At 36.4% G+C, this 26,734-nt stretch overlaps 1 protein-coding gene across 5 annotated transcripts in view; it reads right to left on the bottom strand.

Moving 5' to 3' along the window:
• The window catches only part of HMGCLL1 (3-hydroxy-3-methylglutaryl-CoA lyase like 1), a 94,833-nt gene that overhangs the window by 37,575 nt on the left and 30,524 nt on the right, over positions 1-26,734 (bottom strand). For all 5 annotated transcript variants that reach the window (XM_015859229.3, XM_085543847.1, XM_085543846.1 and 2 more), the window contains exons 6-7: positions 22,274-22,337; positions 17,936-18,124 (exon numbers count right to left, since the gene is read on the bottom strand). In XM_015859229.3, the coding sequence (XP_015714715.2) occupies positions 17,936-18,124; positions 22,274-22,337 (253 nt within the window). The remainder of the gene's footprint in view (positions 1-17,935; positions 18,125-22,273; positions 22,338-26,734) is intronic.

The raw sequence follows: 26,734 nt of genomic DNA, 5'->3' as shown, positions 1-26,734 counted from the left end.
AGCATAATTAGCTACTTAGGACAAGAAAATCACTTTAATTTTCATCAAATGGATAGATGCATTATTTCTGTGCATTGTTTTGGTTGTTCAGACTAATTAAAAATGTATAAATATTTGCAGAATTTTGAATTCCAGTTTTGTTCTCCCATGTTTGCCTTTTTTGAATATACATTTCATATTTACAACACATACTATAAGCTCATAGCAGCTACTTCTTTAAGTGATAGATAACTGCTCTTCTTATTTCTGGTAATGTATTTCATGACAGTAATGAAGAATTGTACATTCTGCCTCAAGTTAAATGAATTTATATCTCCATCATTCAACATTACTCCATATTAAATGTCAGGTCAAAAAGGATTTGTAGAGTTAATGCTATTAAATAAAAAGTGCAGCTTTTTATTTACTACTATTTTGAATCCCTTATATTTCTATTTTCATAATTCCCTGAGTGGGAAAAAAAAATACTTTATTCTATTTTAGTATGTGGAATGTAAGGAAGTTTGGAGATTCTTCTCCCCATTATTCATTGACTAAATATATTCACCATAAAGAAGAGCAAATCGCCAAAGATGCATGGTAAACTACCCTTAGAAAAAAAAACTGCTGGCATTTATTACATCATCTGGATTACACAGGTGCGTATCCATCTTCTCCCATATTTGGAAAATAAGAAATACATTCTCCATTTGAATGCTTTTAACTTATTTACAGCGAGACCTGGAGACTTAATATTTATCATCGCAAAGTATAAAGCCAAATGTCCTTTTTCTTCAGGAGCACCAAAGATTAACAGATTAGAATGTTTTCCACATGTCCGTTTTACTGTCAAGAGAATATTAAAGAAGTTTTCCAGCTTCCGCAGCTCAGCCAGATGTCAATGGATCCCACAGTGAAGCAAAATTGGCAGAGTAGCCTTCTCATGACCCCAGCATTGTTTTATCAAGGATCACTTTAAAAGTATAAAGGGCCATTTCTTGCTGAGTTCTGTAATGTTTTTCAGCCCTTTTCCCCTGCAATTACACAAAAGTGCTGACTTTGTTGAACTACTGATACGCAGTAGTATTTCTTATGACTTCTCTCACACTGTGCTGTAATTGCTGTTTGTGTTGGCACAAGAAAAGTACCACGTCTTGTTTCCACTGTACATTTCCGGACTTTGGTTTCAGTAACATCAGTGTGGGATATTGTACTGGGCATATGTTTTGTTGTGTAAATATTAACTGGTAATTTACCCTGTCAATCTCCACAGTATGGCCTCTAATTACCAGAGGTTGAAGGGCTTCAGATGGACATTTTGTAGAATATTTACAATAGCTTCACTGCAGCTTTTTTTCCCCTCGCTGTTATCTGTGTTATGAAAACCACTGCAAGGAACAAAATAGACCACCACAGAAAAAATAAAAACAACAAACCAACATCAAACAAAATCCAACTATAAAAACAAATGTGTTCTTTTTTTTTTCCATCACGCCTAGGAAGGAAGATCTCAGGTAAGCAAAAGTTATAGCAAAATTTCAATGCAAGTTATGGTATAATAAATTAATAACTATTCTTGTTTTTTATTAAATATTTATTCCCTTCTAAATGTTTTGAAGAGAAAAAAAAAATTAAAAAAAAAAAGGATTTCCAGCAGTAAATTTGAGCTTTCTATTCATTCTCACTAAATAACCCCTGAACTTGCAAATAGCTATGCACATGCTTAATTTTAATCAAGACTCGGACAAATGTATTTAACAAATGGACCATCAAGGTCTTGCTGGAAAATACGGCTTCTACTGTAAAGATTCAGAACCAAGGACCAAACTCCTTTTAGGAGCTCCAGAATATGTTTTACTCATTCATCTGTGTAATTTCAAGGAAGTAGAACTTTCCATTTTGTTATAAAATGTGATGTCCTGAATAGGAATCCAGGATGGGATTAAACAGTTAATAATGACTGTAAAGTGACCAGATAAAATGTAATCAAATCAGGCATCATTTAAACATTATAGGAAAGAATTAACCTTTTTTTTTTTTCTTTTTTTTTCTTTTTTTTTTTTTTTAAGTAAAGTTTTCAGCATCATTTTCATCAAAATGCAGTAAACTTTAAAAGAGAGTGTGACAGTTTCTCAGCTCCTACTGTTCTGCTGTAAGTGGATCAGTTTTGTAAAATTCATCACATTGCATTATAATCTCTTATCATACCACAGTATTTCCAAAAGAATCTTGCTAATACATCAACTAATTGGTAGCATGAAGGTGGGCAACCGCAAACTGTAATCTACTTTCCACTATTTCTCCTTAAGCTGCATAAAGTCCTTTTCTTAAAAAAAAAAAAAAAATGTTGCAAATTGCTCAAGGAAAACAATTTTAATGTTAAAGCCAGAACAGAAAAAGCATTCAACTTAGCATCTTCTCTTTTGCTACAAATGCATGCTATATTGCCACATTAAGACTATTTCCACTCTGTTCATACAGTGAATTCTTAAGTGGAAAAGATCCATCAAAATAAAAATTCTTATATACTGGTATAACTCTTAGTGCGAGCAACATCTAACTATAAAGAACGCAGATCAGAGAAAAATCTTTCCTTCTATAATTGTTTACATTCTGCATTTGAAAGGACTTTACGTTAAGCAAATCACATCATTTGCCTCTGACAATGTGTCACTGTATAGTAGTTGCACTAGGCAACAAAGGAGAAAAGAATTAAATAAACAGGAAAATATGCAAGCTGTTAAAAATTATGGAACGTATCATCCATTTGTCTTTACAATGATCAAAAAGGCTTTGTTTTTGAAACCCTGGCTGTTTCAATTTGTACTGTAATATTTCAAATGAAAAAAAAATAGATATATGACAAATGAGTTGCTTCAGAAGAGTGGTTCAGCATTGCTTCTGGACAGCACAGAAGGGAAAGATGATTGTCATACTTTAAGTACTGCATCAGCTTTGGTTTCTGTCTTGACCAAAGAAGAGTCATCTTTGGCTCATTGCAGTTACGCAAGACAACCATTTGTTCTCATACAGCTATAAAGATCTACTGAACAAATGCTCTTACAGAGAATTTGGAACTTCACTATGTCTAATACCAGCATCCCTAGACTTTCTGCAGTTCAGTTTACTTTGAAAGCTTATTTAAAGCTGCCTGATGTGTCTCAACAATAGGAAGTAAATCTTTCTCCTTCATTGCCTGCTGGATCACAACATAATTGGTTCTGAGAAGCCATAAACATGCAAAAAATGGCTAGAGGTTTAGTTACACCCCCTCAGCACAGCTGTCTGTAGAGCTGCCCAAAAAGGAAGTAAGCATCATGCTGTAAACACTGCACTTCCCTGCTGGAGACACAGAGATTTGGGACCCAGTTGCAGTTATTTCCCATGGCTGCTCCTGCCATGGCAAACTAGTCTGACCCTACCATATTCATAAACAATGTAAGTTAATACCATTTTCAAGTGAGTAGCACTGTAGCAATACTGTCCTTATTTTACACTTACTGTTAAGCCTAAAAAAAACTCACAAAAAACATCTACTTCAGGAGAAAAAGGAAGAGAGAATCATTCTGACAGGGTGGAAAAATACACAAGCTTAAAAACCATTTATTTTCTTCTAGCAGATTTATACAGAGTCACAGCCCGATTAAAGTGTAAGATGATTTTAGGGGGAATTTCTAAAAACAAGTGAAGAAGCTCTTGTAATTTTTTAAATTTTTATTTATTTTTTTAATGCCATGACAAAATATTCTTACACACACACTTAAAATAAATGCATCCTAACTAAACCTCTGATTTTCTCTTCAGAACTGTTTCTAAGTTGTGTTGAAATACTATATGGTATTACCGTCATTGTACAACATAGCTTTTCAGTGTACAGCATGTAAGCTCAAAACAAATACCACAGTCCATTCAAAGGGAGACTATCTTAAAACATAAAGGTCAGTGCACAGCTACTGGCATATTAAGATGTTCTAGATCAAAAAGTACATATCCTAGAATCGTAAGTGCATCTTAATCATGGAAGGAAGTAAGTTGTCTATTAACATAAATTGTTAATCAAGAATATGCTTCACATGACTTTCTTAAATACTGACATTAATTTGGTCGTGTACTTCAATTAGAAATTTAATTTAAATTGGCATATTGGAAGTATCAGCTATAAAGATTGGCTAGCATCTTCCCTACTCAGATCCTATGGTACACTACTTACAGCTTTGCAATTTTTACTAATTGAGATGAAATCCTGTGGGATGGATGTCTGCCCTGAAATACACTCCTTTGGAAAAAACCAGCCAAAATAGATCAGTTTTTCAAAACAATGATGATAGCCTCCTGAAGAGCTCCTGTTTGGTGTCTTGAATCAAGGACATGTAATGTGGGAACTCCCACCTTCACCACCAACATACAGTGTATGTACAAACATACATACACAGTGTACAGGCGTGCGATGAAGACTCTTGTCAGGGGGTAGTGAAAATCTCCACAGACTCCAGTAGCACAAAGCACAGCCAGGGTTGACCAGAACTTGGAAACCTCAGTAATGGGGACAGCCAGTGGCTTTTACCACTAGGAACGACGGCAAAACCTCTCTTTCCTGCCGTTAACATAACTTGTGCTCTCTGGTTGCTACATACTGGACCAGTAAAGTAAACTGTGTAAGGGAAGACTCCCAAGTAGTAGAAATCAATTGAACACTGCGCATAATTATTCCCGTAAGCCTTGGCACAGCTTCAGCCTTGGCCATGTAGTATTTCAACAAACCATTTCTGGCACATTTTGGGAACTAGCACCAATTAGAGATCACCCTTATTTGGCAGTTTTGAGGTGACTGCATTGATTTGGGAGGCAGCAATTTGATTTCATGGATGCAACTTTTCATATTGACCAGCCTCAATACTAGAGAAGCCTAGGGACAGGTAATTTACGAGCACAGATGTAGCCAGTTTTGACATTTCACTGAACCTAGGCAGCAAAAGAGAGGTGACTGATTCAAATGGAGTTAAGGCAAAAATGAATACAGTATGGGAAATAGTATGAAATAAGTAAATAAGGGAAAAAATTATACCGCTAGAATTGGAGGATAATCAGACTGGGAACACAAAAAATAGCAATACAGCAATTCTACAATTGCTACACCTATTACTACATATAGGCTGACACCTAAAATTAACATGACAGCTGACAAAACAGAAATTGATAAAGAAATGCATGTTGTGGGAGGCATTCTGAGTGTAGAGAATGGAACTTGCTAGACAACATGGAGCAGATCTAGGATGAGTCAGCTGGGCAAAGTACTTGTGTGTGGAAATCCCATTTTATGTGTTGTAGAAGGTGTGTATAGATAAGTATGACATCATAAAACCAAAAGGGATAGATAATAGCTGTGGAGAATGAGAGAGTGTCTAAATGAGACACATACACAGAAAAACACCTTCAAATCAAATGAGTGATCAGGTGCTGGAACAGTTCACCCAGAAATGTGGTGAATGCCCCATCCCTGGAAGTGTTTTTAGACCAGGGTGAATGGGGGCCTGGGCAATCTGATCTGATCTAGTACTTGATCTAGTGGTTAGCAACCCTGCACGCGGTAGTGGGGTTGGAACTTGATGATCCTTGAGGTCCCTTCCAACTCAAATCATTCTATGATTCTATGAAAAGTCCACATTTTTGAATCCAGATAATCTAGATTTTCAGACAATGCATCAAAAGCTGTTTGAAAATAGTTCAGTTTTGGTTTGTTATGGGCATCCATCTTGACAAACTTACAGCCAGCCATGTATGTCTTATGTAAAATAAAAGAGGGGGGAAGAAGGGCGGGGGGGGGGAAGCAAGGAGGGGAAAAAAAAAACAACGAAGTACTACCTTTTTATGCTTTCAATCCAGTTGAGGCACCATAGAAAAACTGCATGGGGAATTTGACACCGTGTGCCCTCACTACATTTTTTATGCATGCTACAGATTAGTGACTTCAGTTTTCTAGTGCTATATTTTCACAACTCCTAAAAGCACTAAATATTTATTTTAAACTGGGCTTAGCATTTTGAAAACTATTTTATACTAATTTGTTCTATAAACACCTGAAAACCTTTTCTGAAAAGCCTTCTTACATTTCCAGCATTTGGAAGTAATTTGTTTCTATTCCAAAAAAATGAATGTCTGTCTCTAACAGAAAGAGCTGGATTATTGCCCAGTCCACTTCAGAACTGGATGATGCTGACTCCCATCCATTTAAATAGTCAAGTTAAACAAGACACAGTTGGGATGATAGAAGGAGGTCTGTGAGAAGACTATTGCTCTGGCTATGTGGACTTACCACTACAAAACAATGGCTAGGAAAATAGTGAAAGAGAGGAGAAAATTAATGTTAAGTGCCAGGGAAAATATTATGATTAGATGATGTAGCAACACGGTATCTGCTCATATCATTTTCCCTTCTTGTCAGTGAGTTGCCAGCAGTATATTTACCCAGTCAAGCTCTGAGGGAGACAAAGAATGGTAAAAAAAAAAAAAAAGAAAAGAAAAGAAAAGAAAAAAAATGGGAATTACAAAGGAGAACAGAGGTAGACAATAACATCCTGTATGGAGCACTGTCCTCAGAAGGGCTTTTAATCTGTGGGTTAAGTACCTACATCATGTACTGTGCTACCTTGTGAAAGCCTTATTTGCAAGCACAATTTTCCAAACTTATTATCAACTGGCAAAAGGTGAAATAAGACAGAATTGTCTACTTGTACTTTACTGACTTCAATTACTTTCCATTTTACAATACTCCAGATATGGCAAGTAAAGAATGATGCAGTAGAACAGCAACTGATGAAGATGTAAGAATCATTTACAGTAAGCTATCTGAATCTGCTTATTTTCACATTCATATAAGTGTTTTCACTTCTATGGAGGAGAAAGATGATCAGTTATGGTAGCAATGCCATATTTCAGGTACTGGTCAATCAAAACAGAATGGTCTTAATGGTTCTGGATTTAATGGATCAGAAAATTATCAACAAAGCTGAAACTAGAACATATCACTGCCACTGAAAAATGAAATGTGCAACTGAACATCACTTACAGCATGGAAAACTCAGAAATGAAAGCATTCGAGTGGAGATTCCAAAAACTACATTAAAACAGCATTCTAAGAAAAAGGTCTATGTAGGCAAGCACAGAAAAAAACTAGGAAAGACAACATTTTTGGGACAAACTCATTCCTCCTATAAATCCACAGCTTCAGTGCTATTAGTAAATATTTTTTTTGCCTTTAAGATTAAAAAAAAGTGCTTAAACCACTTCAGATTTTATTTTTCTCGTACTACAGTGATTTCTCTGTTCATATTCCACTTAGATCTAGAGTGACAAATCCATACGAACTTGCAGAGACATACAGAAACACACATGAATTTGCATGAGAAATTCAGTTTAAACACTATTTAAAAATGGTTTAAAAGTTAGTTGAGGCTTGATTTTAAGCCAAAGGGAAGTAGTATATACTGTTCCAAGTCAGTGCTAGTGAGAAAAATTGGAAATGAGAATAATCTATTTTTGATGAAGGATCTCTTTGTCCGATTAGTATCCTGAAACAGAGAGAGTTGAGGTTTGCTGGTTCAGTAACTAGGGTTGAAAGCTTCTGAAATTCAATCATCATATTAAAAGCAGCTAGAATAATGAAAACTTCTATTATTTGATAATCACTTACAATATACTAAGAAGCCATATATGCTACCTATTGGAAAATGTATATTTTTCACCTTGCAACTTTGGCTGCTATTTTGGTAAATAATAACATATTATTCCCATTACTATCTCAAGAAGTGTGAAACTAAAAGGTTTGAAAACCAAAAATCATGAAGCAGTGTCCACTTTTGAACTTTTTTCTTTCCTTGAAATAGTGTAACAGCTGCAATATTAGCAGTGAAGAATTTATTTGTTAACTATAGGGCTATCAAGCTTTTCTGAAGCACAGAAGGAAAGGTCAGAAACATCCAGACCTTCAGAAAATGCATACTATGCACATCCTGCTAAAGGCAGCGGAAAGCAATAAAAACAGAGCTGCTCTTTCTTTTGTACTGATCTGAGTAAAGAGCAGGAGTGGGACTGTCTGTTTATTCTCTTTCTTTTTTATTTCATTGAAATTACAGGCAACAATATAAAACCAGTATATTTATGAAGAAAAAGACACAAAAAGAAAAAGAACAGAGAAAACACTGGAAAATCTCTCTTGGATTTTCAGTATGAACACTTAAGTTTTCATTTTCTTCCCATATGTAAGTCTGATATACTCATTTCTGCAGTATGTTTTTTCACTTGCAAAAGTAACTAGCTGACTGCGCTTAGTAGTGTGATATTATTTGATATAATGCAATTGTTTTCCTACTTTCCTCAAGTGCGTACTCTCCTAAGTTTTCTTAACAGAAACACCACAATCTGGTATCTCTTCACAGTTCACCTGCCATTTTTCTCTCATTTATCTGTTTTCAAACACAGATTTGCTCACTTCTTTTTTGTTAGTTTTCATTCTTGAGCAATTTTACTCACTCTTTTCTTTCTTAATGTATATTTTTCAGATTAAATGTGAACTTTTAAATTACCAGCTATACCTGTGTTTCATGCTGTTTCTGGTGGGAAAAATGAACAAAAGGAATAATAAAAACACAAGCTGACATTTTCTAAATAATTTTGGGTTATTGTTAATGGCTTTATTAGGACACTGGCAAATAGGTCAAAAGTATCCCTTGCACTTCAAACCCTGAAGATACCTTTTTAAGTACCTAGGACTAAATAGCTCCCAGAGAAATCCAAAACTAGAAAGCTCCAGAAAGACTTCTTTTTTTTAAAGGGAGAGGCTTGCTGTAAAAAATAAATAAGTAAAAAAATTATCTTACCAAAGAATAATGTTTTTTTCCTATTCTCCTCCTTTTGATCTTCTTCCTTTTGCACATTTTAGAGTATTAGACAGATTTACACACACAATTTGTGCTAGCTACCCTACAATAACAGGAGTCTAAAACTTCTAAATTTAAGTCTAGAAATTTTAATTTCTGTATATCTTAGACCAATTGCCTTTCAGAACACTATGAAACTAAGAACTGCTTATTTAATCAGGCCAGTACTTCCACATCTCTGCTGATGGGTGCTTTCCAGATTGAAGAAATTCTGTTTTATAACTCCATTTGTTTCATGCCATTTAGTCAACTTTCCGCTTATTACATCTCCACGCCTTAATATTAACTTCCAGTACAGAACACTGTAAATTGTTTTCTGACAAATCAAAGCATATGATGGCCACTGTGTTTCCTTTGTCTCCTTTGGCAGTGTTTGCCTCAAAGAATTCCAGCAAAATACTGAAGCATGACCAGCCCTTCCTGAATCCCATTCTCAGTCAAGCTGTGCTTTTTCTAATGTTTCCCTATCTGAACCTTGAAATTACTTTCTGGAGCTCTCTGTTAAGTCTTCTGCAGTATCCTAGCATACCTTACCTTCATCTGTAAACAGCAGAATAAAGTAAACTCACGAGGTCTGCTGAAACCCCAGCAATTCTATGCATTTCTCAAATTAAAAACACAATGTTAATACTTTTCAAAATCTCAAAACACACAAGTGTTTCATATGGTAAGCCCTTCCCACCCCCACACTGCATTGAATAAATTCTTCAGACTACCAGTCTGTGCAGGAGAAAGGAAATGGTGTGTTACTAGACTCAGATGATTTGAATGTGCGTGTATGTATTTTGATCATTTGCCCACTCACACACCTTAGCTTTTCAAATATCAAAATTATATTCTATTTGAAAAAAGCTTCTATGCCACAATTTAATTATTTTGAAATCTGCATTTCATAATAATAATTTTAATTTTCTGATGATCCTCCTTCTAGCATCTTACACACATAAAAAAAGAGAGAGATGAGCCTTATTTTCATTTCATGAATGAAAAACCAAAGACAACTGATATGCACAGTCACATGCCAACTCAGGAAAAGATAAGCCATGGTTTTATGTTTTCTGCCTCCTGTGCCTCATTTACTCCATATAACAATACCACCCCATTGGCTTAAAAATAAATTGTATTTAGCATACTGTTGAAACATTAAGTAAACTATTAAAAATGAGTTTAGATGTAATTCGTTTCACTGCAATGCAATGGGCATCCCAGTACATGGCAAAACAAAATCCTAATGGTATCGAATGTACTGCTCAATCAAGAACTTCAGCAGTCCACCACATAAAAGTTAATCTCCTCCATTACTATTTATTTAAAAAAAAAAAAGAAGTATATTTTGACTTGTTTATCAATAGGCAAATAAGGCCAGACTGCCTTCTACAGATAGTAAACTCATATTCACTGTTCCACGAAAAATTCCTAGTTCAAGTCTAACACAATGCCTACGTGCAAGGCTCAGTGTTATCAATGTTGGTTTACCTGTCTTCTCTATCCTTCAACAGAAGGGTCAGTTTATGCTCCTACACGATAAATCTGAATGATTGTGCATGGTAAGGAATTTAAAAGACAGCGTTTCTTAAAAAAAGAAAAAAAGGATTATTTTTTTCTTTCCATACACCATTTTGCATGTCCAGTATTGGGTCACTAATAAGGAAGACAATATGAGAGATGCAGATATATTGCATATTTATAGTACTACCACAATTGTGGCCTACGGTCATTAGGAAGAAGTACAATTCTCTGTGACAAATATAAGGCCCAGGAATCAATGGAGATTTTATGCTTTTTTTCAAGGCTTGTGCACACACAACACTGTGCTCTCTGTTTTAGTGACAGAATTTAGATATTGGTCAAAACCCGACTGCAGGCAGATAAAAGCAATCCCAAATTTCAGCAGTCTCAAATGGTGAATGTTTATATCAGCACATAAAGAAGTGTGCATGCCTGAATGAATGATGCTTTGAGTTAATCATGCTTTCTTTGCTCTTTTACAGGCTTTCTTCTGCTTTTTTGTTGCTGTTCCATTTTTTAGAAAAGCAGGGAACTGAGAGTCTTTCAGTTTTATTGTTGGTGTTTTACTTCACATTCTCGCCGCTCTCTGCTAATACAGCAGTTTGCAATAGAGCTCATCTAGTTTTAAAATCACTGTTAATTTTGTGACTCTGCCCAAGCCGCCATCCAAAAACTCAGAACCCAGCTATGCCTTTCCATCATAATGAAGAAAAAAGGGGGATTTCACTATAAATTCCAGTTCCTTTTAACTTTGTGTCTTTTCAGAAATGAATTACAAAGAAGAAAGGACATAAAGCTCATGAAAACTAAACCAGTAAAATATGCTTATAACATTTTACATAATAAGGTTTCTTAAAATTATACTTCAGACATTAATTCTGCTGCTTCTTGTAAAATCAAGAACACTAAGACAGCATACACACTATTATACATAAATCATAAAATTATTCACATTTCATGAAAAAGTAAAAATGTAATAAATTTCCAAAGGAAACCCTAAACAATTGAACATCTATAAAATACAAATATACATGCCTCCTTCCCTTTCAGCCTTCCTCTACCACTACTGATACCTCCATGATAATCTATCATTATTTCCTCTTTATTAATTTTCCATTTTATTCAGCTACTCTAATTTGTACAGCTCCCAGCTGCACATAACAGTCATTTACTAGGGCACATTAGCATGAGTGCTGCATTCTTTACTATCCATCTGTTATAATCAGGAAGGTCAATGTGATGGAAAGGTAATAGGGAGTGCAGTAGCAAAGGGACTAGCGTAAATACAATGGTGTTACAAAAGGAAAGTGCTCACTTGCCTCCAAATAACAAGGCTTGCAGAGAAAACTCAACAAGAATGGGATCTCCAATCAGGGATCCTTCCCTAGTGGCAGTCAGCCCTTAAATGGGGTCTAAGAGAGGTGCAGCCAGGCTTTACCCCTTCCAGTCACACAGCTCAATTGCCTTCACCTGTGCTCCCAGTGCTGACAGGGTCCTTTCCCCAGGTACTCAATCAGTGGTTCAGGCTATGACTCAACAGTTACCATACACCATCTAATAGAATTATTTGGTAAAAAAACTGGTTAAAAATAAAAAATGCAAGAATTGACTGCAGGATACAAATACTAATCAAATTTTCTAGTAAAGAAATATTCTTACAGATGACATACGTAGTTGGAAATTCATCATTATGCATATATTCGTTAGGTCAATTAGTTCCAGAAATAGTGGACTAAGTACTTAACAGGAATTTCAAGTTAAGTAAATGTGGCTAAAGTTGGTTGGGTGCTTAAGAGAGTTATTTTAGTTCAAAATCTTGATATTCCTCTGCCACATACATCAGTGCCTCAAACTGTTTTTTTTTTTTTGTACCCTCTTAAACATAGTGAAGTTCTCAGTGCAGTACTGTAAGCACTTTGTGTGCAACCAGACACAAGGAAATGTATTCTGTATTTAACTTAATAGCAGTATCTCGCTTCTTCAATAAACAAGGCCACCAGCTAAGCTCCAAGATCACATGATACGTGCTAACTCACACAACCGCTGTATTGCCCAACTCATCACTAGCTGTCACTCAAATCTACCTTTAAAGCAGAAGACACCGGTTCCTGTCTCTCCCCTAAATACCTGACAGTCTCAGGTAGCAGTGCCAAGGACAGTCTGCTCCTCAAAGGATGGCAAATCAGGAGCCAAGAGTCACAGCTAGGCTGGCAGCAGAATTAATCTCACCAAAAAGGAGCCAGAAGCTGAGTCATTAGTTCATACAGTAATCCAGTGATGAGCCAGGTTCAAAGATAAGCCAGTGGGTGATGATGAGGCTAAGAATCAAGATAAAAGAATGGTTGCAAGCACAGATGCAGCTCTGCTGCAGGGAAACTCATGAGGGGACAAAGCGCAAGGTTTCAGGTTTAAAGTCACCCTTAGGTAAAGGAAGGGGAGTTCCAACAGGAGCATCTTAGGAGCAATTTCTTGGCAAGACCCTATCTTAATGGTGAGCTGGTTCTAACAAGCAGCTAAATGGACCACCAGTCAGGGAAGCTAATCAGTCAGGAAAAGCAAATCTTGTGATGGGGGAGGTGGGGGGGAAAGAAAAAAAAAGGGGTCAGGCACATCCAGGAGATGGTCCAGGTTAGAAAATTCATCTCACCTAAGGCTTCAAATGCAAGCCCTTAAGAATTGTGTAAAGGGGAATTTAAAACACAATCCTTTTTTCAGTTGCCAAACTAAGGCTCTCCCATTTCAAGCTGCTGGCAGTTGTGAACTCTGTTACTGCAACATAAGGATCCTTGTGAATTAATACACCATGACCTTCAGCATCTTTGTTCCTGGTTCTGGCACTTAAAACTTATCCATATCAACACTGCTTGCCTTTGTGTGAATGCAGCCCTCATTCCATATGTAAACTTGAGCATAAAAACATGTAAGTTGGTTAATCTCTTCAGTGTGTAAAAAGGGATCTAGAATCCACTTAAGTTATGAAGGGAAGAGTTCAGCAGCCAACCACTCTACTTTGTTGGTTCTGCTATTTTTAAAGAAATTAATTTTTAAAATTCAAGGACCTTAAAGATATTAATGAGATACTACCATTTTTTTTTTCTTTTCCATCTCTATAAGTAATGAGAAACGCTGTATTCACAAATCTGAAATTAAGACTCAAAAGCTTAATTATAGACTTCCTAGATTATGTTTCTGGTACTAACATATGCATTTCATTTCAGAGTTCCTATTTGCTTGAAAAAGAAATCACTAATGAAAAATAATAAATTTGACTAATTGTCAAACTCATTTTGTATTCTAGTAAGGTAGAAATATTACACACAGTATAATAAATCAGCTCCTTGCAAGTCATCAGAATTTCACACTCGCTTTTTCAAAATTAGGACTTGATCCCAGTAGTGTAGGGATCAGATCATATCAATGAATTAAGATAGTAATTTGAATTTGACAAAACAGTGAGATCACCATGCAGTTGTTTAATTCACTGAGGTAACACTGCAGGGCAAAACTCCCTCTTACCTGTTAGCATATTCTTTTCTCATGTTAAAGTATGTGCTACAAAAACAGTCAAAGCTATTTCTGGCACAAGCTATTAAAAGAAAACAGAGTTTTGTACTATTTCCATTAAAAAACTTCTTCTTTCTTACCCATTCCACAAATGCTACAGGAGTCAATTATCAAGGTAACTCAAATCTCCTGAGATAAATGGTCTACCTTTTTGGGACCTCTCCAGCACAGAAGTTTCCTGACCATTCTTTTTAGTCTTCCTTGGAGGTCTGTAACAATTTTCTATAGATGTTTTATTACTTCTTTTAGCCCCATTTTGTATTTGTCACATTAGCTAGCCCACATATGCAATTTAACTCAACATACCACAACTTCTAATTAAATCATCACATCATTTCTTGTCCTCCAAACCTGCCTCCTCATTTAATTTTGTATTTTGGTGTTTTAATATTAAGCCAGCTAACCAAGAGAGCCAGTCACCTCTGTTTAATGTTTTGTTCTGAAACATCACTTCATGTTTTTCACATTTTACATAGATTCTTTTCATAAAAGTGAATCTCCTTTCTTTTCTTTAATGTAATGCTTTCTACCCATATTATTCACTTCAGCAACTTAAAAAATTACTTATCCCCTAAAAGTTGGCTAATCTCTCTTCCATCTTTCACTACCTACCCTTTTGCTAAAACAACACACATAAAACTGAATACTAGAATTACAAGGCTACTTCCCTGCTAATTTCTTATACAGATACGGTCTGTCAGTTCTAGATGACTTTGGACCAGCCCCAAACAAAAGAAAATATTCTGGGTAGTATAATCCTGTACAGGACAATGTGATCTGTATAAAAAATCACTTACTGAATCACCAGCACCTCTTTCCACTCCGAGGAGATCTCCCATCGAAGTAATGCCTGAATTAGTGTAGAGTGATTTGTGGCTTTCCAGCTGTCAGTCATTAATTCTTAGGAAACACAATATACAATGCAATAGTACTCAATTGGAGGTTGTAGTTTGCACTGTAATTTACCTACTGAATATTCTTGAAAACTGTTTTCAAGCAATAATTGCAGCCCGTTATTTCTATAACCCCTCAATCACATTTCACTCTTGATGAAATACTGTGTCTGTCACACAAACCCATAAAGCAAGCAGAGTAAGGAATTCCATCTATGGGAATCTGGTCTATGAAACAAATTACTGAGTTGAAGTCAACAGTTTTGCTCCAGTACTTTAAGTTGCCCATTCATGTCTCTTTGGCAGAAAAGAAAACACAGACAAACACAGCAGCAGGGACTAAAAAGTGACTTGGAATTCTAATCCACCTTTGGCATCTATAATCCAACTGACCAGCCACAGTTGCCCTGTTTTAGAAATAACACCGAATAGCTATAATTCACTGCTAGCTGCCCCATCTCTTCGAACAAAGCCATTACTTAGAGCCAGTGCTAGGCCACAGAGGCAGGATGTGTTGTGACATTCCAGACCCATTTGAGTATCCAAGAGTCTGGGGACTTACGTTTAGGCCAAGCCAAGGAGCTGCTTGCATAAATCCAGCCAGGGAGACTGTGTAATGCCTGCTTCATCAAGAAATTTTGGCAAAACCTATGACAAGCTCAGTTCAGCCAAAAACACAGCACCTTTAGGCATGCATTGTAGCAGAACTTGAGCACATAAGGAAGTTTGCTGTTGGAAGCTTAGGCACCCCTGGCTTCCCAGAAATCATAGAAAGCTGCCTAGGGATTTTTTTCAGGTCTATTGCTTTCTTGAATTTACATGTTTAACAGCCTAAACTGCACGTTAGCAACCTAAGATGATTTTTCCCATTTAACTCTTCCAGAGTTAAGATGTAAACAAAAAGATAGCAGCATGATATAAACATGAGTATCACAACAAATATCAGGGGTAACAAAGCGTAATCATAGCTCAGTGTTTAGTAGGCACCATGACAGCAATTATTTTAAGGAAGGATCTGAATACAATCCTTCAAGCATTTTTATGGCAAACTACTCCCATACTCAGGGGTTTTCATGCTTTTAGCTATTACATCTGCAACTGAAGCTAACTGTGAAATTGGCAATTTATTTATCCCATGGCACGTACATACACATATTTGCAACAGTAAAAGTGAGTAAGGGTCAATAATGAATACTATAGTAATAGCAATACACTGTAAGTAAAAGTTAGAACCGTTTTTAATCAGATTTTGTCATTCAGCACTTAATCAAGTACCTACAGATATTCTAATGCTGACTGAAACACTTGTGTGTTCTCTCTTGTTGCTTTTATCACTAACACTGTTAATAAGATGCTGTTATTTTCTAAATGAAATGATAAGAGCGGTGCCAAAGCAAAAAGACAGGACAAAGAAAAGTTGACCTTAAAAGTAACATCATGAAATGTAAGGAAGCAGAAAGTGTCATTCAGTATAAAACAGAACAATACTGTTTCTAGTTAACGATGCATGTATCTGTGAAAGTATTATTCATTAAGATGCTATCATTACAAAAACTCCATTAGAATTTGTAGTCTATTTTTTGAATTGTGTTAAATTATTAATAAAAAATAAATAAATAAAATAAAATACAACCACCAAACACCATAAACACAAAGTGTAAAATATCTTTTATCAGAGTTAAGTATTCCTGATAATTTACCCATGAATTTGAAATAACATTAACATGGTACAAAGTTGTTTGAAAGATGAAATTCATAAATATAAAAGCATATGGAAGGTGTGTTAATAGTGGAAAAAATTATCTATACAATTCTATGTATGTGATTTCAATAACTGAGGCCTATCAACCTGAAATCTAAATGTAATAATGTATTATTCTATTTTATATTTAGACACATCTGTAAAGCAGAGATTTTAGTTTAGTTAACAATGAATGTACAAATGTTCCTTGGAAAAGTGGAATCCGAGACATCAGAATAAAAAGTATTTTACCTCCCTCATTCATGCAACATAAATGGAATATATTAATCATCAAGGTTTCTTAGTGTTTTTGTATAGAATTAAAGATAAGAAGTAGATCGGAATCCAGAACTGACTACTTTCTATTTCATGCAAGATTGCAGAATATTTTTGACATTTTCTTATTAAAAAAAAAAAAAAAAGCAGTAATTTTTTTTACAATTGTGCTTTTTTCTTTGTTTGTTGCTTTTCAAAAACAGTGGCATTATTTTTCTTTTTACACAGCCCAGGATATGGCTGGCTCGACATGAACCAGCAATGTGCCCTTTCTGCGCAGAAAGCCAACCATATTCTGGGCTGCACCAAAAGAAGCATGGCCAGCAGGTCAGGGAGGTGACCCTCCCCTTCTACTCTGCACTGGCAATGCCTCACCTGGAGTATTACATCCAGATGTGGAGTCCTCAGCACAGGAGAGATATGGACCTGTTGGAGCACATCCAGAGGATGGCCACAGAAATGATTCAAGGGATGGAACAGCTCTCCTGTGAGGACAGGCTGAGAGAGCTGGGGCTGTTTAGCCAGGAGAAGAGAGGGAGACCTGATAGTGGCCTTTCAGTATCTAAAGAGGAGCTACAAGAAAGAAGGAGACAGACTCTTTAGCAGGGTCTGTGGTAATAGGACATAAGAAAATGGCTTCAAACCAAAAGGGGCAAATTTAGGTTGGATATAAGGAAAAACTATTTTACACTGAGGGTGGTGAGTCACTGGCATACACTCCAGAGATGTGGTAGAATCCCCTTCCCTGTAGACATTCAAGGCCTGGCTGGATCAGGCTACAACAAACCTGATCTAGCTGTGGATGTCCCAGTTCATTGCAGGGGTGCCGGAAAGCATGACCTTTAAAGGTTCCATCCAACACCAAAGATCCTATAATTCAATAATACCTGTAGACAGTTTGAAAAGCAAGCAATAGTTGCTGAAAGTTTAATGAGTGGCTGTTTCCTCTCCATTAAAGGTGGGAGTTTTTTTTTAAATTGCGCACTTGAACTAAACTATTGTTTCTATCATGACTTCAAGATAAGAACTCATGTTACCTGTATAGCTGTGAGGATGTTGGCTAGCGCCTGCCCATATGTATCATGGCAGTGAACAGCAAGGGCACTCAGAGGGACTTCCTTCATAACAGCTTCCAACATTCTTTTCATACTTCCAGGAGTCCCCACACCAATTGTATCCCCCAAAGAAATTTCATAACAGCCCATACTGTACAGCCGTTTAGACACCTGATCAGAAACAGAAACAAGAAGGCAAGATAAAAGTAAAAATAAGGTCCAGAATATACATTAAAAAGAGTATACTTCTCTACATATCAGAAAACCACTATTCATTCTTCAAAATTGCACCCCAAGAAGAACATCCCATTCATCTTCTCCTTTTGTAAGTTTATAGGTCTGATTCTGCGTATGAAAAAACAACTAAGCAATCCATCAACAACTGCTTTCTGGCTCTCCACATAATTCAAACAAACAAAACTTTACATTATGAACTTCTGTCAAGCCCTTTCCCAGCATTTTCTTTTCTCTGGGCACTTCCCAGCTGTTTGTTTTTCTCCATGCACTTTTCAGATTACAAACCACAGGGTAAAAGACCTGCCTTTTTGTTTGCTTATTAAATAGAGTCAAGCACGTGGCTTAGTTAAGACATTAAATAATCAAAAAGTAGGTTGATTTGGCTTTGTCTAGGTACTGAAAACATCAATGAAAACTGAAGTTTTAAGATGTTTGCTTTTCATGAAGCCAATTTTTTAAAAACGTATAAAAGAAAAGCTGTAATTCAATTAACATTCAAGTTTTTAAGTCCTATTTTTTTTCTCTTCATAACAAGCAAAACCCCATACTTGTTGCAGTTCTTACAGAACTAGAGCCCTTAATGTTTCAGGAATTATGTCTGCTGAATTTACCGTGTGAGCATGAGATCAGATTGCACAAGGAGAGACATACACAAGGAAGCAACAATTATGTTTACACTGAATATATTGCTTTAGGAATTGAATGTAGGAACTTCCTATTTTGATTTTGTCAAATTTATCCGGAAAAGGCTTCAAGTGATTTGCACGTGCTGTGTATGTATGTCTCCTTTAGCATTTCCCACTGTGCATCAGCAATCCCAACAGGCCACTCCATTGGAGAGGAATTCTAATCTGGACATCAACTGTTTAGAAATGAAAAAAACATGACTCTTCTCCAGGACAAATTTGGTTGCACTGCACTTAGCTGTTAAAGCAATTCCAAGACTTCATCAGCAGGATTGCTGTGAATATGCCTGAGGAAGCTGACAAAGTGCTGCACTAGCAGTCCCAGAAGTACTGGATCAATATCATTGTTCACTTAATTCAAAGAACAGCTGAAAAAGAAGTTCAAGTGGTCTGAGTTGTCTTGCTTAAAGCCTTTAAGCACTATGAGCATTGCAAATGTAGTAAAACTCCTGCTTTATAATCGAAGAGTCCTTTAGTCATATCAATATATATTCCATTGTTACTTAAGAAAGGGAAGGACATTCACCAGATTGCAAAAATGAATTGTAACTTGCAGCATAATTTTATATCATCATCACACTGTGGATGTTTAAACTGCACTGCTGTTGTAACATAAAATGGACCATCTGCAGTTAGAGGTGAATTAGCCCCAGTTAGTCCCCAAACATCCGTTTTTGTTTTGTTCATTTTCACATTCTTTTCCTCACTTGATTCATTTTATAGGTGAGTATTTTAGTGATGGCAAGGAGACTATATGAACTGCTAGAAATCCTATTGAATTCCCTTCAAACCTGTGCTGAGTTCTTCTCTCTTCCAGCTTTCTAAATATATTGTTCTGAAAGAAGAAAATGAGAAACTTTGCTAACAAAACTGAATATCATCATTGACGTGTCGTGACCTAGCCTTAAACTGACCCTTAAAAAGAGAGATGCTTAGTTTCAAGAAGAACATGCATGCTTAGAACATGAACGAGTGTTTCTCATGCTGAATTTTCTAACCTACTATACTAAGAGGCAGCTCATTAGTTATAAAGTTTTTTAAGTTTTCAGTGTGGATTTTTGAGAGTAAGGTAGGGGACAAGAGAACACAACACAATGTAACCAGAATGTGTTATAGGTTTGTAATTGAACAGCTGTGTTCTGCACTACTGGAGAGTTTTTCTCTGCATCAGCCTTGGGCTGCTCCCTTTGGGAGCACCGCCCTGACATCAAGCATTGATCAAAATGGAAGTTGGTGACCTATCACTGCAACCCAAGAGGCATGTTGCAAAGAAAATCTAAAACTATACTCTTAAATTTAATACAAAAGGTCATAGTCTAGTTACTAACACTTTTAAGTGAGTAACAACACAAAATCACATTGCAGTCCTTATGATGCAAGAGAAACTTTGCAATAATAGAAAATGATGTTAAAACAAAATTAGGTACATTTTCTGTAGCCTGATCAGTGAATGGAAATTACTCCATAGTTAATATTAATAAATATTTATATGAAAAACAGTTAAACAGAGACTTTATTCCAAGGAGAAGCAGAGTGACAAAAATGAGTTATGTAGTTTTATTATAATACATTAAAAATGTTTTGTTTTGTTTTTTACTTTTAACAAAGAACTATATGCATGAACCAGATGTATTCTATACGTATCTGAAGCTTGGACTCACTAGATAACTGTAAAACAGTTATGACATAGTTAAGCCCGAAAAGTATGTAGGTTGATGATCCACCTCTCTCCCCTAATTGCTTTTGCTTCAGTTAAAGTTTCGATTAAAAAAAAAATAAATAAATCTGTTCACTCTCATTGACAGTATCAAAATAGCCTAAACCTTTCAATCATAGCTGTTGATTACAATGCACAATCAGATGCTCCCATCCCAAGAAAAATGATGACCCAAGAGGCAGATCTCTGACAGGGAGAGCAACAAGGGCCAGTAATATTGATTGTTTTGGTTCAGCAAAGGATGAGTGCAGATGTTCACATAAAATCCATTAACAGCTAATCAGATGTTTCTACAGAAACATGACTGCTTGCTGAATCGAGGCCTGCATTAGTAACTTTAATGAGGAAGCTTTCATTCTTAAACTCATGCACAATGGTGTAGAGGTACACAAAAAGACACGTACTAAGATTTAGGCATAAAATAGCTGTGTATGTAAATATATGCATGTTTGGAACATTAGATAGCACACCCACTGTCAATCTGAAAAGGGGCTTTTCTGCACAAGGAGAGTAGCTAGTTTAAGAAAACAAGCAACACATGGAAAGAAGCCTGTTGGGGAACATGATATTGCAGTAAGCAATTTACCAACAGCACAGCTGAATCTGTCATCACCACTCTAAGTAAAGCTGTGTCACTTATAACTTTCACTTCATATTAAAACCAATTAATTTAGAAATACTGAGTACCTTCCAATTTAGCTATTTTTTCAAAGAGTTCAAGTATTATGTGGCTGCTGTGGGAGCAGTATTATCACAAATTCCATCTGGGATGTACACAGAAGAAGATGCATGAGAATGGGACCTGAAAGCCACACAAGGAGAATACAATAAATCAGACTAATGTTGACTAGGTGCTAGTGCTACCAAAAAAAGTGGTTTGCACATTTTGCTACATCATCAAAAATAGGTGATTAAGTGTAACAGAGAAGACAAGTCTTTCTCCAGGAGGAACGTTGTGTTTGATCTTGTGCTGCTTGAATTCCCTCCCTGCTTTCATCTCTGCTGTCCATCTCACCCTCACTGCACACTTCATCTTCCTGCAAAATATAACACTTGTATTCCACTTCCCAGTTTTTTCAGTCTGCCAGCTCTGCTAAGAAAGAAAAGGCTGGACTAAGACCATCTTCACTGTCTTTATCCAAAATGGAAAAAAATTGGTGGAGAGAGGTGTCCTTCATCAGATGAGCATAATGAGTTAAGTTGCAGAAAATCACATTGTGGACAAGTTCATGTGTCAGTCACGTGAGACTTGTGTGGCACTTGCCAAAACACAATGTTTTACCTGTGACTTTGCTGGCTGACAGCAGCAATAACTCATGCCAGTGTAGGATGGATCATCTCATACAACCTGGTCCACTGACACACCTATTTCTTTAAGTGTTTCCATACTTCCTTGTTGAAGGGAATAGTACATGATACATCTTCTCATGACTGAGGGACACCATATTCTCATGACAATCAAAACACACCATTTGACCACAGATGGTGGAGGAAAATAGTGAAGTTGTGCACCTACTTTTAGTTTTAGTTGTGGTGTTTTTTTTTGTTTTGTTTTGTTTTGTTTTTTTCTCCTGTTATTCATTAAAGATCTTTTTTAGGATTAAATAGATAATATGACTTATAGACATCTTCAAATGTATATTAATTTCATTAAAAGAAATGTCATAATTTCACTCTTACTTCTGCCACTTTAGTTGGTGTGATGTCTCCTTCATATGGGCATCCCAATGCACAAGACACATACCTATAGTAAAAAGAACAACACACAAAGATACTTCTGTTTTATATGTGCATTTATGTATCTGTTCATGCTACATTAAAATAAATTTTAAAATGCTTACATATAACCTTGAGTAATTAAGCTAATCAATGTAGAATAAAGATTTTAATAAAAAGTTAAAATTACATCAGATGAAAATAGCAGGTTTCCCAAATTTCTTTTTAAATCACAGGACAAAATTTTATATTTTTATTTATGCTCAATATACGTTAGAAGTTGTAAAGCATTAACAGCGCAGCCAAGTTAACTCTGCTGCAGGAAACTTCAATTTTTCTCGACATTTCCTTTATAAGTTACAAGAGCCTGTTCAAATTTTGCCTTGCCTGGCCCACACAAGCTATTCAGAGGAAGCATCCTAACACCTCCTTCATTGTGCCAACCTGGATCACAGAGAGCAGTAGAAGGACATAAGCAACTTAAAACTACCTCACCACTTCATCACAGTAGTTGGAACAGTAGTGATTGGGGGTAGCTTTGGCCCTCTGTGCTGGCACCTCTGTCCCAGTGCCCCAGGAGACCTACAGCTTCATTGCTTGGGACAATAAGAAATCGAGACCAGACTGTGTCTCTCAGCAGCTGTCTATTCTACAAAGCACAAAAACTGAAAGCCACAGCTGAATCTTCATTGTTCAGTCTTAATGCCGTGATAATGTAGAATTGGGTTTAAATTTCCTTTTTTTTTAATAACAATTAAAATACATGAAATTCCAATTATATTTCTAATTGTTTATCTTAAATTGATTAGGAAAAGGATTAAACCCACCAGAAACAGACATTCAAAATCAAAATAAGTGTAGCTGTAGAGGTATTTCCAACAGCTTCAAAGACTGGCAAAGCCCCGGCCCCAGTGGGAGGTTACTCAACTGCTTAATAGGGGAGCAAGAGCCTCTATCATTCCCCTGTTTCTCCCCTTCCCTCAGCACTAAAGAATATAACAGAAAATTATACACTGTATAATGAAACTAGATTGAAAAGATGCCAGTTTGTAGTAAAATGCATGTATTTTCTTTGCAGTTGACAGATAAACAGATTGATATAATGTGAAATCAGGATGAGTAATGGGCAAAAACAAATTGTGAAAAAATGTCAGTATTTTAATGCACAGAACATATTCCATCCTTTATTTCAAGGCATGCTGTCGGCACACGGGGACTAGCAGTGAGAATGAAGCAGATCCTGAACCTAAAAAAGCATCTTGATTAGCCCTGACAAAGAAATGGAAAAGAAAGTTCATTTCCACAAAAGTGCTTGGGTCCAATACATCCTGCTTGTAATTTTAACCCAGATGCCCAGTAGGCATGATTTCAATTATCTTTATGTTATTATGAAAACCAGGTTTTTCAAACTCAGCCATGCACTTTTTATCCTTCAATTTAGTTGTCACCATTTAAATTTTAACATTCCAACTTTTCTTATCTACATGAAACAGTAGCTACTTTTAACAGTTAAGCACTGCTCTGCTTTCCAGAAACACATAACTAAGAAACAACTGGAGAAAATTTCCTTAATTTTCTTGTCTGCATACAAAGAGATTTTCAAAAGCTACTAAACATGACAAATGTCAGAGCCAAAGGGACTGGTCATAACACAATACCATTGTGCCTACAGCTAGCAAACACACAGACTTTTAATGAAACGATTTTGCAACATCAACCACGGCTCTCATTATGAAGTGAGGCAAAACCAGAGCAAAGTAAATACAAAACATACAGTATTTATTTGCATGTTCCTAGCATTTACATACCTTAGATCAGTAAGATCTGCATTTAGTAGTGATAATGTGGCACAAATGACATCTGGAAAGGCATATGGCAAACAGAAGTAAAAATAGGACAAAAGGTACCTACAGAACAAGGAACTACTGACTCCCTGTAGTTCCCATCAGCTAGCAGAAACTTGCCTGAGCTCACATAATGCAGCTGGGCCTGCTGGGGTATGAAATTATGTGGTGACCTAAGGAATCTGCCTACTACAATGCACAAATCTGTTTGAGATTATGAACTCCCTGCATGCTTCCACCACTGCAACTGGAATGAAATTTTAAACAAAGAAAATATGGCAAGTATAATCTAACTGGGCACCTGATATTCAACACTGCACTGTAGAAAATAGAGACTACAGAAAAATTAGCCAGGTAAAGGAATTCCAGCCAGAGACAGCAGAGTTCTAAGGATAATGAAATAATTATTTTTAGTCAAACTTGTCAAAGATGAACTCTAAGGATTTGGCAGAATTTAGTATGCTAATGCTAAATGCTCTCATTTAATGAATTACAGTAAGAAATGTGGTTATAACATCAATTTTCTTGGTACTGTCCTTACCAAAAAAGCAGTGGGATTCTATGAAGAAAGGACAGAATCAACAGAAATGGGACTCAACAGACAGCAATGACAAAGGAAGTTAAATGCCTGAGACTGTAAAACAGCAAAATGCACTCCAAACATATACAAGGATAAGCATTTCAAGAACTGAATACAGAACATGAATTTCATTTGACAAGTTCTTGTTATGTTCTCTTATTGGAAAGCAGACACAATTTGAGTCATTCACAGAAAAAGCTGGAACAGATGCCTGCAAGGACTGGTACAGCTAGCAGCAGTACAATCTGTTACATGAAAAGAGAAAACATGCATGCCTCTGTTAAAGAGGGAAGATAATTATTTATCTCCTCTGAGAATTTGCCAGGACATTCAAAGGAGCTCTGGGTGGGATGCTTTGTAATTGCATTTGTGTGATTCCAAATTAATAAGCTTGAGGAAGAGGAGATAGATAGGTTTTAATATAAAGTTATCTGTTATCTACATATACATTTGCCAACTACATTTTCTTTGCAGTATTTGAAATGATCCATAAGGTATAAATGAGAATCCAGCCAAAACCTAGGACCTCCACCCACACCCCTTTCAAAATGGCAGACAACTCTGAAGAACATGCTAGAGAACGGATTAAAAAGAAGACAATTAACAAGATAGAGCCACAGGAAGCAACGAAGGACATACATTTAAAGAAGAGCGTGGTCCATTGCAGCAAACACTACTGACAAAGCAAGAAGAATGGCGATAGACTACTGTTTCTGAGATCCTGTCATCAGGGAGTTTGGTGAGAGCTGTTGCAGTTGCAAGCAAGCAACAGAAGCCAAAGTGTAGGAGTTATAGGAGGGAATTACAGAAAAGGGTCTCCAGACAGTAATTATAAACAGCGCCTTCAATGAGCTTAGAAATGAAGGAGAGATAGGCAATGAGATATGATATAAAGAACCAAGTAGGGTCAAAGGTGCAATTTTTAAGAGGCAAATGCTTACTTATATTGCAATGGAAAAGAGCCAGAGGACAATGAGAGGTTAAGAAAGAGAATAAGGGAGGGATGAAATAAGAGGGAGAACAGAACATGGGGTCACTGGGGCAAGTGGAAGGGGTACAGATGGAAAGAAGACTAGAAACTCCTGCTGCTCGACAGTGGAGGAGAAGGAAAAAGATTATGGGAAGGGAATGACAGAAGGAAAAGCACAGTGTATCTATTTTTCCACATGAGAAAAAGCATGTTTCTTCTTGTGTGAAGAAAAGAGGCAGAGGGAAAAAGAGGGAAGAGTTTTAGCAATAAGTTACAGAGACAACTGGGATTTAATTTGGGGATTCACTTAAGTTGGAGAATACAGCTGTTTTCTAAAAAAGATGGCAAGACTGAAAGAGGAATTTGTAATGAGAAAGACTGCCTTGGTCTCAGGATACTCACCAGAGACACTCCTCAGTATATGAGCAGAAGCAAATATCTGGAAGTTTACAAAGCAAACTTTGCAATTGGAAGTGTTTAATTCTAAGTATGTGCTTAAATCTTTGTTGAAGGAAGGCCAGGCATTTTAGTAGCTTAACTATTTCTTTAGCATGCTATCACTAAAAGAGCTCAAGCAATTGGAGCAGAAAGAACTTGCAATATGTGAAAATACCTATAAAGCCCCTTTAGTAACACACAGGTAGATGCTGTTTTTCTCACTCAGGTTTTATGAAACCAATTAATTCCCTTAGTAAAGGTGATAAAAAGATCTCTGCTTCCTTCCCCAGGCAGAGTTTGCCCAGTCTCTTGCATGTTTTTCAGACTTCACTGCAGGTGACTATCATTTGAGCTTCTCCTAAGCTGCTTTCTATGCATACAACAACAATTTAAAACACAAAACCCAACAAATTTACTGTGTAATATTTTGGACAAAAATGCTGAACAGCCCCTGGGGATGGGGAGGGATAAGGAAGAGGAAGCGAGTTTTCGGTTTCTTCCAGTAAGCCAAAACTAAATTGCTGCGCTCCACAAATTGTATAGACAGTACGAAGTCCCCAAGATCAAGGTGACTAGGAGCAGTGATAACTACC

This window comes from Coturnix japonica, chromosome 3, assembly GCF_054131305.1.
Source record: "Coturnix japonica strain WE chromosome 3, WE-NBRP24, whole genome shotgun sequence".
Lineage (NCBI taxonomy): Eukaryota > Metazoa > Chordata > Aves > Galliformes > Phasianidae > Coturnix > Coturnix japonica.
The sequence above is the reverse complement of the archived record's forward strand: the minus strand, read 5'-3'. Positions and strand labels throughout refer to the sequence as shown.